General features: G+C 39.6%; 1 protein-coding gene and 1 long non-coding RNA gene across 3 annotated transcripts; one reads left to right on the top strand and one right to left on the bottom strand.

Moving 5' to 3' along the window:
* Nucleotides 1–322: 322 nt before the first annotated feature.
* LOC311103648 (phosphatidylcholine transfer protein-like) lies at nt 323–6,496 on the bottom strand. Of its 2 annotated transcripts, none has more exons than XM_084145257.1 (6): nt 6,353–6,496; nt 4,751–4,868; nt 3,173–3,252; nt 2,586–2,757; nt 2,345–2,412; nt 323–1,248 (listed from the first exon to the last, which is right to left on the bottom strand). In XM_084145257.1, the coding sequence occupies exons 1-6, from the start codon at nt 6,479–6,481 to the stop codon at nt 1,168–1,170; spliced, it is 648 nt and encodes a 215-aa protein (XP_084001383.1). In that variant the 5' UTR covers nt 6,482–6,496; the 3' UTR covers nt 323–1,167. The 2 variants fall into 2 exon arrangements, with proteins under 2 accessions (XP_084001383.1, XP_084001382.1); XM_084145256.1 differs by having other exon boundaries at nt 6,347–6,496.
* Nucleotides 6,497–7,784: 1,288 nt separating this feature from the next.
* LOC311103375 lies at nt 7,785–10,892 on the top strand. Its single transcript, XR_014610081.1, has 2 exons — nt 7,785–8,135; nt 9,296–10,892. It is a non-coding gene; the product is annotated as an uncharacterized lncRNA (long non-coding RNA).
* Nucleotides 10,893–12,514: the final 1,622 nt, after the last annotated feature.

Raw genomic sequence — 12,514 nt, forward strand, 5'->3', positions numbered from 1 at the left:
TGTACAGGTTTCAGTAAAATAATGCATGAGGTAGTGCTCCATCTCAGCCGTCATTTTATTGACATGTATTTATTAGATAGTAATACATACTGTATCACCTCCATAGAACTATAGGCCTAATTGTAACCACACAATGGTAAAGAGGAATAGGCCTAGTTCCCCAAGATTGCTACTTGATAACAATATGGGATATGGGTTAGTTGTTTTCAGCTAGGCTGCCATGATCATATCCTGAAAGAAAATATCAAAATATGAATAATTAAGTTAAAGTATTTCACTATTTCATTATTGTGTTTTTGTACATTTCAAGTATCACAACAAATCAGTGCTGGCAACTTTTAATGATACAAAATAAAAAAAATTGTCCTATGTACATTCAGAATGTCCATTAGGGAAATACAAAACATAAATAAATATCTAGTCTTTCTGATTCAGCCAGCTCCCATAGCTGCCTTGCCTGCCTAAGAAACAATGTTGCATTGTAGAGTACAGAAATCATTCCTCAATAGAGCTGCTGAGAAACTAATAATTCACTAATTAAATTCACTAATTAATAGGCTGATGAACAGTATAATTACAGCAATGTATGTTTTCCTTTAGACATTAAGGTTTGGAAGTTGATTTGATTTCAGTGCTTAATCACAAGTGCAAAAATACATATAATTCATTGACTGAACATTCATACATTTAAAAATGTAGGATTTTAAAAAACAACAACGTACATTAGACCATAAGAAACAACAGCAAAGTAAAAGGAAAAGCCATTGTCGTCAAACAGAAACACAGCACTCGTTAAAACAGAGGGTAGATCAATACAGATCTCATCCAAGCCCTTACTGTGGGCAAGCCCAAAATGCAACATTTACATTGGAGTAGGAATTCAGTACCAGATAACTTTAATTTAAATATATATATTTTAAACAACTAATAAACAACTTTAAAATACAGTACATGCCCCAGTCAGTAACACATGCAGCTGCAGATTTCCCCCAACACCACTTTCACCTATTGACTTCGTAATAAGTCCCCAACCATATCCAAAACATCCAAAATGCCCCTCAAAGTATCATAAAAAAATGATGACACCGTCAGTGTAAACTTTATTGAACGATGGGCTGAAAAATGCACAATCCTTGTGGCGTTGAGGCGACTTCCCACCAAGGGCATTCATTTCTTGTTCTTCTGGCAGTAGTTTGAGTAATTGCCACAGGCCTTCTGCATGTCTGTGAGGAAGGCAGGCACTCCACTCTGTTGAAACACAGGGAATAGCTGTCTTTGTCAATGAACGTCATGGATAGACTAGCAGAGTAGACACACCCAAATGGGGCAACAGAGAGGAACCATTGGCATCATAACACAAAACATCTGCTTGCGATTAACAGCGTGAATAAAGCCTTCCATATGAGATAACAGGGCATGCTCTGGGGCATTCAAACCTGGCAAGTACCGTATTTTCTGCACTATAAGGCGCACCGGAGTATAAGCCACAGCAGCTAAATTGAATGATATTGAATGATGTGTACATATATAAGCCGCACTGGACTATAAGCCGCAGGTGTTTTAATGTTTAATTACCATATGTAAGGGTTCGTGCACAGAGGGGATTGTCGGGAAAGAGACAAATTGTCTCGCTCTCGTAATGTCTGTCTGTCTTGCTCTCGTTCTGTCTCTCGTTCTGTCTCTCGTACCACTCTCGGTTCCACTTTCACTTTTGCGCGCTACCTGTCTCACTCTTTTCCGGCCTCCAGCTTTTCCTGCTGGAGCCCGCCGCTTAAAGGTGGGGGGCGCGGACCGGTCATAGAGCCCATAGAGTTAAAGTTGGTGGACTGTAACCTGTAAAATCCATAGATTTAGGAGGTCTTCTAGTGGCCGCTAGCTGTAAAAATCCATAGATTAGCCGCACCGTTATATAAGCTGCAGGGTCGAAAAATTGGAAAAAAGGCGCGGCTTATAGTCTGAAAATTACGGTAGATATACATGTGAGTAAACAAACAGTCTTCATAATAATTATATAGTACTCCTTTATTATTACTCTACTATGAATATGTCAGCCATCCCACCAACAGAAAAAGATGAGCTGCTACACTCTTAGAAAAAAGGGTTCCAAAAGGGTTCTTCGGCTGTCCCCATAGGAGAACCCTTTTTGGTTCCAGGTAGAACTATTTTGGATTCCATGTAGAACCCTCTGTGTAAAGGGTTCTACCTGGAACCAAAAGGGTTCAATCGGGAATCAAAAAGGGTTCTTCAAAGGGTTCTCCTATGGGGACAGCCGAATAACCCTTTTAGGATTTAGATAGCACCTTTTTTTCTATGAGTGTATAGAGGCACTCAGGTCTGAACTCACCTTAGCTGCCCAGTTCACAAGCCAGGTTGGAATATTACCACCAGGGTTATCAAAGTAATTCATGAAGACTGAAAGAAAAGAATGCAAATGTGCATGGCTGTCAATAAAAAGCAAGTGACTTCACAGACAGATCCACAACAGATTCAAGTTCACAACTGAACAGTTTCCCCTATGGACATTTAAAATGGTACTACAGGGATGAGTTCTGATTGTATCTTGTGTACTCTTGAGTGAGCAGTACCTTTAGTGCCACTGGCACCATCACTCTCCATGGCCACAGTCTGCTTGTAGTCATTCACTCGCTGCACCCCACTCTTCTCTGGTAACGGAGACTGTGGGGAACTCTTAGCCAGGACCACCCAGATCTTCCTGCCGTCCACGTCAATGTCCCTCCGCTCCCTGACGTACACGTACTGAGGTTTACACTGTTAAAGAAGCCTGGGAGAGATAATGTGGTCTAATGTGGTCCACACCATGTGACTGGATCTGTTACTCCTTGAGAAAATATACCTTCCCATGTTGTCGCCTAAAGAACAATTCATTGCTCACGTTCCTCTTAATACTATAAACCATACTTGGTTTCACTTCACCATTTCGGACCCATTGTAGATGTGGAAAGGGGGAGAGAGAGAAAACCAAGCTTGAGACATTGTGGGTGGGTGAATACATAGAACAGGATAATGTGATATTGTATAGGGAGCATGTATTTTGTAAAAAAAAAAGAAAAGAAAAAAAGAAAAATGGCTATTTGCTTTTACTGAGAAACATGATGACCTGATATTATCTACAGGTATTATTTATTTAGAAATTGTACTTCATTAAGGATACGTCTCTGTTTGAGAGAGGAAACGGGTATTTCACTTCCCAGTAGATTGCTGAACGACCATCATAGTCCTTCTCATGCAGCTCTGCAAACACAAAAAGGCACACACAAAATTAAGCAGTGTTTACATCATAAAACATCAATCATCTATTATACTATAATATCATATACTATTCATAACATGATTAAATAAAACATATTTTTGGTTGTAGAAAAAAAGGTGCTCAGTGTTCTAGAAGAGTTATTTGGCTGTCCCCAAAGGAGAACCCTTTGAATAACCCATTTTGGTTCCAGGTAGAACCCTTTTGGGTTCCATGTAGAACCCTTTCCACAGAGGGTTCTACATGGAACCCAAAATAGTTCTACCTGGGACCAAAAATTGTTCTACCTGGGACCAAAAAGGGTTCTCCTATGGGGACAACTGCAGAACCCCTTTGGAAACCTTTTTTCTAAGAATGTACAGCACACATCAAGATACAAATCACATATGCTAGCACAGACACCAACAGCACTTTCAGAATACAGCATCTATCCAATCTATTGAAATGGCAATTTTATTCAACAGCAAAAAGCTTGACGGCAGTCCAGAGCTGAAGCCAAGGATGTGTTTCCAATAAAAAGCCCACTCCACCCTCTCACGCAACAAGTCTCTGGGAGAGGCAAATGTGTTACTTCAGTTTGTTATCATTTCCAAGATATCCATATCCCTAGTGTCTCTTCTTGAAAAGGACAACAATACAGTATTTGGAAATCCCAAAACAAAATATGGCCAATGATTTAGGCCTACCTTGTTAAGATGGAACCTGTTGGTCATTTCTCAGAGGGTCGAGGAAACAAAAAACTACATTTTCAAGATACAAGCCCTTGAAAGAACATCTTCAAGTTCCCTTGTTTGTTCACACAGTCTAGGCTTATATGAACATTGGATTAAGCACGTTAATACATAAAGGACACAACAACATTAGCCTATGGCTATACCAGGGTGCTAACTACCCAACTACAACATCAATAGCTACAGTCTATGGCTAAAGTTCAGGTGGACAGACATGTTACCTGTTGGATACTGTGGGGAAGCAATGGAGAACAAAAGATGAGAAAAGTTATTAACTGCCAAATGGGCCCTGTGCTCTTGATGCGATCCTCATAAAAACTGAGATAAAAGGGATTCTTGGTTATGATTGATGGATTTGTTTGATTGGGATAGAAAACAGGAGTGAATGGAAAAGGAGAATGGAAAGGCGATTGTTTCAACTATTTCGTTCAGTGAAGAACTAGCCTAGCTTGCAAGTGCAGTGTGCACTGTGCAGGATTTATCATGATCTGATGAATTTTTAAGATGATTTGGTAAGAGTTAAAGGGGCTACACATAAGAACAATAACACATGCATAAATAAGCACCATATTAAGCAAGCATTAATATGCAATACCATGTCATCAATACTCAACCAAACTGACATAATTGAGTTGCTTATGAATGTGTTATGAGTCTTATAAAATGGCCCTTATTAGGGGTTGAGTGAGACAAGAGGTTTGAATGGAAGAAAGTCGATCTAGGGTAAAGGACAGTTTGTGTCACTCTTTACCTTTGACATATCCATCCCAATGTTTCCGATAGGGCAAGTCCATGTAGACATCAGCACACAGTTCTGGAGTGCAGGTGGCGAGCACACCAACAACTTTGTACTCATAAAGTCCAGTTTCCTGTGAACAGCACATGAAAGAAGTTCTCTCTTCCAAATATGTACCACGCCTACAATGTAACTAATCCCATACCACAGGACTCTGATTATTGCCAGTTGGAGAAACACCCTTTTTCAACTTGCAACCCAAACATTTTTGCTGGATTTGCACAGGATATTATTTCTACAGAAACTTGAGATGGGGATAGAGTTAGGCAGGGGGTTCAATAAAAACCAAACGTGCATTCTGTGAAAAGGTACTGTCTGAGCATGCGTAAAGTTCTAGGCTACAATTTGGCACACCATACCCTATAGACGCAGCACAAAACGTAATATTTGGCATATTTCTGAGGGTGCCATTCATCCCACTATCTCTAGCCTATTTGTGAACACAAATAGCCTCAAATAAATAAGTAGCGGAAAGTGGGGTAAGTTGAGCCACCCTTGTTTTTAGGAAACTATACACAAAAGTAATCACTGGAGCCCGGTCTGTGAAGGAAGAAACCACATGGAAAAAATGGTAAGCAGGTCCAATAAACAGATTTTCACCAAGTCAAATGAATTTATTGCTTGTATCTAAACCAAAGTAGAGAATTGTAAGATTGTTTTATACATCAGTTGGGGTCTCTATAAGCTTCGATATGAGGTCCTAAACCTAGCATGAAAGTGCATCCTTGTACCTGTGTGGGTTGTGGAAGAGGGTTGTGGAAGCCAAATAAAGTCCAAACGTTTGCCTTGGGGTAGGTTGAGCCAATGGCAAGTTGAGCAAATTGAAGTGTTTTCCTTCCAGGCATAATGCAAGGCATTATCACTGGGATATGAGGTAATAACAGGGCCTGGCCTATGTTAAAAGTGTTTTAAAAAAGTACAAAGTGTTTGTTAGGTGTTAAGCATGTGTTAAAATATGCTTAAAATGACTAAAATACAAAAAAAGTGATTGTAATTGTGTTGAATTGTGTTTGGGAAATAAAGATAGACATGGTTTTAAATAGGTAGTGGTAATATTTAATTCTGTACAGAAATTTGTAGGCGGTTCATCTTACCCCATACCGTGCCAAGATACCACTTTTTTTTTGGACAAGCTATGTTTTCAAAACTAATGTTTACATGAATTCTGAATGGCTCAACTTACCCCACTCTCCCCTAGTTTACTCAATCATCAATATTACATTTAAAATGCTGTACAGTAGTTGATTATGGTGAATAGCGACCCGCATTTTGCCAATGGGCAAGTTCCTCGAGTCTAACGTGGGCTACAAAGTCTGTTATGCTATTTCAGTAAATGTCCCCTTCAACGTGAAAATAATACAACCTATGAAACGTGAAAATAGCCTACGTGCGAGACACATCCAACAGATCGATGAGAGTGCGTCATTCAATCACGCCAATCGGCATAATCACAATGAATGGGCTTTTGATTCGCAAGCTAACGAAGCTAACAGCTAATAAGCTTACACAGCAGTTTTCACTTTCTATTCCTTTCTCAAAACAGTAACTTACATGTACCTTGTCATACAGCCGGTAGATTTTGACACCCATTGTCTCTGTGAAAAACTCCCATCCTCCCTCCAACTGAGGTTTATCTAATTCCTTCCATGCCTCCAGAAATTCCTCATCTGTAAAGTGCAGCGACATGTTTTCAAACCCTGCTATGACATTGGATCATGTGATCTAGGACTCCGTGTGTGCGCTTCAGACGCCGTACGTGCGCTGAAGTGCGTCACAAACATTCCAGTGATATACTTAGAATCACTATCCATTTATTTTTATGTTAGAAATTGTATTTTGGATTTAAACTGTGCGTGTGCGTGTGTGTGTGTGATTAATGACTATCTGCACTGTAATGTTTTTGGAATGCTCCTCTTTCTATCCTAACCCAAAGTTGAAGTGCCATCCAAGGAAAAATATCATTTGGAAGCACTGACCATCTCCAAATACAATAGAGAGGAAACATAATCTGAAATGCTTTGTGTCCTGCTGGTGCCCTGTCTCAGTTGCTTGTTTAGAAATCCCTAAACTGTAGGCGATTTCAAATATAGGATAACCTACATCTGGTGGTTTGAATGAAATATATCAATGCCTTTATGAACTTCCAGAGGTAGAACCCTGGATCTGTGGTTTAGCATCCTTTGCCCCCTTGTTTTGCAAACACGCCAGGCAAATTCAGCATTTACATATACCACTGATTGAAGGTAGGCCCAAATGATAATCACTCTAAAAGATGTCACTCCATAAGATGGTTCAGAAATATGTCATATTACTTAAATCAGTTTTCCAGCAGAAGAGTATATGGTAATGGCGTTGTGGAAGAGCCATGATTTCCCGTTGCCACTGTCTCTTTTTGGGAAGTGATCTACTGCAGGAAGGAAGAGACAAGACAACACCCCATATCACATTACTATGTGTCAGATCTTTCTTAGGGAGCACTTGTGTTACAGGCATATTTGGAGTGGCAGTAGGCATATCCCATCCACAGGCCCTGGTGTCTGCCATTGGTTTACAGACATAGCATGGGTGTGTGACTGCATGCATTTCCAGACACATAGGTCCTATGAACCATGATTCCAGTTTGATAGACCATATGTCATTCATCTTAGAGTCCCTTGTTTTAATTAAAACTATCCAAACATGAAGATGTGTGCATGGATATTCGTTTAGGCTGAAGTGCATGTGTTTGTATGTTTGTATGTGTGTGTAATGATGTGATAATATTGTAATAAATCAACTGCTATTCCTCATCTTTGTATTAGCCAACATCTGCTTCAACGGCCTACTGCACAGTTCTAGGCTAAATAAATGTGCCTCGACATCCCAACAGCTGTGCTTCATGTTGGCCCTCCCTTAGTCAAAAGATCCCCCCTCCTCTGAAGCCAAGATAATAAAAAAAAACGTGTGGCCAGCTTTTGGATCACCCCACCCCCATAGCCACCGATATTCTACAAACGTGCTTGCAATGCAAGAAGATGGCAGTCAAACATTCGTTTTCTTACACAGAAGGAAACGCACAGGGGACATCTGATGAATGGGAGTCAAATTCCAACACCGAGCGCTTACGGGGCGAGCTGTAGACGGGCTGAGCGAAGTGGAGCGTGAAACTGTGTTCTGGACCTACACATTGAATCTGGCTTATAATGTATTCTACATAAAGACGGAGGGGAGTCACACTTGTGTCGGCTTTTGAAAGTATACGGAGTTACTGGAATACAAAAGCCTATTAAAGTCCCTGTTTTATTCATCGATGGGCGAAACCACTTTTTAAAACGGTGCGGGCATGGAAAATGCGTGCGAGGTAAGTTAAAACACTTCTGTAGACACTTATCGAACATGCAGATTTTTTTTTTCATCACACAATATTCACTGTGCGTTAATAGGCAGTTGGACCACGCGTAAAACTCGAACTCTCCAACCCAAACACTTTCCCTCATACATGATATGTCACCATTTATGTAATCTTTATAACAACTTGAGATGATAACATGTTTATATACAGTAGGTAGACTATGTAGTCATCGGAATTATAGCCTATGCATGTGGCACAACTAGGGCTACAATATTTTCCATTATTAACTTTCTAGACACATTGAAATTCAATTCAAACATAACACCCCTTACAGCAAAACCGCATGATTTTACATGTGGAAAATCACATAATTTCACATGGAATTGTACATGTGAAATCATGTGAAAACTTGTTCACGTGTATTTTCATGTTATCTATCACATGTTGTTTTACATGTTGTCACATGAAAACATGTGTTTTTGGAACACTTCACATGTTCACACATGAAATTAATTTGTTTTTTTTCCATAAGGGACCTTATCAACAAAGGTTACTATAATAAAGGACTAGGCCTACTACAATAAATAGGCTATAATTGAAATATATTCCATATAGCCTATCAATTGCAAAAACAAATTAGGTCTACAACTTTGCATTAGGCCTATTAGAGTAATACATTTATAAGATGTTATAACATGGACTAATGTGGCATAACAAGCAGCTGGAATTAATTTTTAAATTATATTTGCAAAGTTTGCAGACATGGAGAAAGAATGACTGCTTGTGAAATTGCTGATCATTTTGGGGCTGCTCACATTTCATGGAGTAGTTTGTAATGCCATCTCCCACGCTCTCCAGGGAATGTGACAGCTCGTGCAAGGTTGAGTGGTTCTGCGTCATTCAGCCAATTTCTGACTTTGCTGGGCCAAAGACTAGCATTGTGCAAGGAGGTTGCCTGGAGTTACTAAGTGCCAAATAAAGGCTTATGTCTTAAGCTGTCAACAGTTCCGACTGAGGCAATCTGCATGCACATAATAGCTACTTAAATGATTGTTAAGGCCTATTTTATTATGTCCAGTGAGGTTACAATTGGGCAACATGTTGAGGAACATATGGATTTTGAGACTCCCTTCAGTATGACATAACAAATTATATATTTCTTCACATAGATTGGGACACGCTGACATAACAACCTCAGGATATAAAAAGTGAGGATCCATCTGTGGTTAAAGTGAGGACCCATCTGTGGTTTGAAAGAAGCAAAACCTTGATGCTGGATCCTGCGATGCCAGAGGAACCCAGTAAAGACACCATGACAGTGCCAGCAGCCCCAGAAAGAGCCGTCGTGGAGAAGGCCAACATCAATGACCACACTCCGACTGTGACTATAGTAGCTATCCCTTTGGTCACTGAAATCCAACTGAATGCGGCCACAGGTGGTGCAGAACTCTCCTGCTATCGTTGCACAGTGCCATTTGGCGTGGTCATTCTCATTGCCGGTATCGTGGTCACTTCTGTGGCCTACAGCTTCAACTCACATGGCTCCACCATCTCCTACTTTGGGCTGGTGCTACTATCTGCTGGACTGGTGCTATTGGCGTTAAGTGCAGTATGCTGGAAGATGAGACTTGAGAGAAAAAAGGAGAGGCGGAGGGAAAGCCAAACTGCACTGGTCGCAAACCAGAGGAGCATCTTTGCATGAAGGGAAAGACTGATCATCAGGAGAGAAAATACATCGGTAATATGTTTGGGTGCGAGAGGAACTTGAGGTAATGGTTAATTTGAAAGCATTCGGGAGTGGAGACAGCTGTATCCAGATGTTTTCATGGCCGACCAATGTCTATGTGGTGGGTCGTTGACCTGCAAGGCTTTGACCACAGACTGTCTACAGGCTAAGCAAGCCAAAACATCTTAGCTTTCATGAAGTTGTTGGGGTTTTATCTGTCAAACAGACTGGCCACATCTGGGAAGCTGGGCAGACAGCCAAACTGAATGTATCAGAATTAAAACAAATTACCACTGTACAAAGCAATGGAGAGGATGTTTCCCATTAATCTACTGTTGCATTTGGTGGCTTAGATTTACTGGGAGGGACTGTGGTCTGAAAGGAGAGGGACATGGGAAAATCCAGAACAATGAATCCTGCTTCATTTACCATGTTTTAAAGATACAGCTGACATAAAGTCTGATTGTTCCTTTTCATCTCACACAGAATTATGTTCAATTACCTGACATGGGAATATGGTACTTACATGTTCATATGTAATGATATATATTGGCATTATTGGGACACAAAAACGTTTTGTTTTTGTTTGATGTCTATTGTCGTATTCTATTAAACAAGTCGAGCTCAGAGATAAAGTCAATTAGATGTCACACAGTAATTATATATAGTACATGTACTTAGGATGATATAGGTAGTATTGCATTATGAAGGAATATGATTATTGACGAAATGTAACTTACATCGAGTTAACCTTTATTAAGTATTCTCTGTAAGCACTTTGTTCCAAACCATGACTAACATGGTGTTCTATGTAACTATGATGACAAGATTCTTTGGAATTACTAGCATCTTGCATCTTGCCACTTGTTGTTAGTACTTGCAGTACTTGCCATTGTCAGTAAATGTATTTCATATATTGAAAGATATGAAATGGTTTAGTATTTTATTCCACTTTAATATAATCATTTGTATGACTTCTCTGTTAACAGTACATCAATTGTTAATAGGTTATAGTGAGGTTTAATAAACTCTCATCCATATTTAAACATTTAATTTGTGTCTGTTTTCATGATCCAAAGGTTCAGCATGTGTGTATTCTGAAGAGAACAGCTGATATATAAGGGAGAAGTCGAAGTGTTCCATGAGACAGTCTGGCTCATATCAGCTATTAGCTTGACATACCAAATGAAATGATCTTTCTGTTTTACACAACTGCACATGGTCTATTTCAGCTTTGGGTTTTTATGACAGAAATTACGTAATAGAATGTGTCTCACTTATTGTATTTGTCAAAGAAGAAAGAGTAGAGCATTACTGCTAAAAGCAGTTAAGTGGTGTGACTTGAACATTCAATACTGAACTGAAGGAAGTGTGTCTTTCTCATGACATACACCAGTAGGTCCAATTCCTTATCCTGGGGTCCCATTGTGTATTCAACCTTATGCACTTGTTCTGCCATTTGTTGATTGTTTAAACTGTGCTGAGGGCAGGTTTGCCTATGATTACATTTCATTCATTTCCAGTGAATGAAATGTGTTTGTGATAAAGCTAAGAAATATTGTTTATATATTATATAAATAAGTTACAGTATTAATAACTACTTAATCTTTTTTCTAATATAATTTTTTTTTCTTCTTCTAATTAACCATTTGTTGTTGTGTTGTACCTCTGTCAGGATCAAATTATGTAGCTGCCAAAGGTGACATCACTGTATGCTTTGACAGCTGAGAAATCACTTCCACCGTTTCTTCCACTATATATATTGAAGTCCAAATAATCTGCATAACAGTGCTCAGTTGGCCAACAGAATCAATACTTTCTACCTTTCAATACAAAAATTCCCAAAGGTAAAAGGAAGTTGAACTCTCCTGTTTGACTTGGTTCAAAATAGCACAGACGCGGAGATCTATTTATAGGCAGCATTTGCGTTGCTATGCGTCCCTGTGACACCAGACACTACAACTAAATGGTTTGCTTGCGTCAGAGGAGCACCTACAACACACTTTGTCACTTTTGAGGGCGAACCTTACCCCACTCAGAGGGGAGCTCACTATAGGGGGAGAATGGAGTCATTCAGACACCTGACTCTGAGATCAAATGTTAATCACATAATAAGATGTGTCCCTTTTCCGCATGACAGGTTACCAGCAGCTAAGGCTAAGAAGCAGTGAAGTTGGAAAAAAGGGGTGACCTGATATGGGATTTAACAGGTGCTGTCCACAACCGTACCCTCTTTCTGAATTCGGTGTGTCACTTTTTTGTTCCAGGGACTGCCAAGCAGATAATGATGTTTATGATTAAGACAAAAGTGAGATTAGATCAAATTATTTTAATTGAATTGAAGAAGCCCAGATGTCAACTGAGGGAATAACGGCTAGCTGTCACAAGCCAGAATGGGATAAGAGAAGCATGACTAAACCATAAACAGCTTGAAATAATCAAAATATGTGGTACCTGAGGAGCAAAGGGCTTGTTTATTACAGCTTCTATTTAAAATGACGTCCAATCAATGACCTTGGTTGGCATGGAACATGAGAGCCAAATGTTTCAGAAATATTTTTTTATCGTTGCTTGTGAGGTCACGCTGTTATCATTAGGCTGTTAGGGCTGTTGGTGGAAAGGAACACATATGTTTTTTTTGTGTGTACTTTTTACCCATTTT

This window comes from Coregonus lavaretus (genome assembly GCF_964263955.1).
Source record: "Coregonus lavaretus genome assembly, chromosome: 28".
In the NCBI taxonomy this organism is placed as follows: domain Eukaryota; kingdom Metazoa; phylum Chordata; class Actinopteri; order Salmoniformes; family Salmonidae; genus Coregonus; species Coregonus lavaretus.

Excerpts from the sequence above, each read along its gene's own strand:
- LOC311103648 (XM_084145256.1), bottom strand. The coding sequence starts at position 6,481 with ATGTCGCTGCACTTTACAGATGAGGAATTTCTGGAGGCATGGAAGGAA. Across the intron at positions 4,869-6,346 it reads GGCTGTATGACAAGGTACAT|GAAACTGGACTTTATGAGTA; the intron begins GTAAGTTACTGT and ends TGCTGTTCACAG. Across the intron at positions 1,249-2,344 it reads TTGTGAACTGGGCAGCTAAG|AGTGGAGTGCCTGCCTTCCT; the intron begins GTGAGTTCAGAC and ends GTGTTTCAACAG.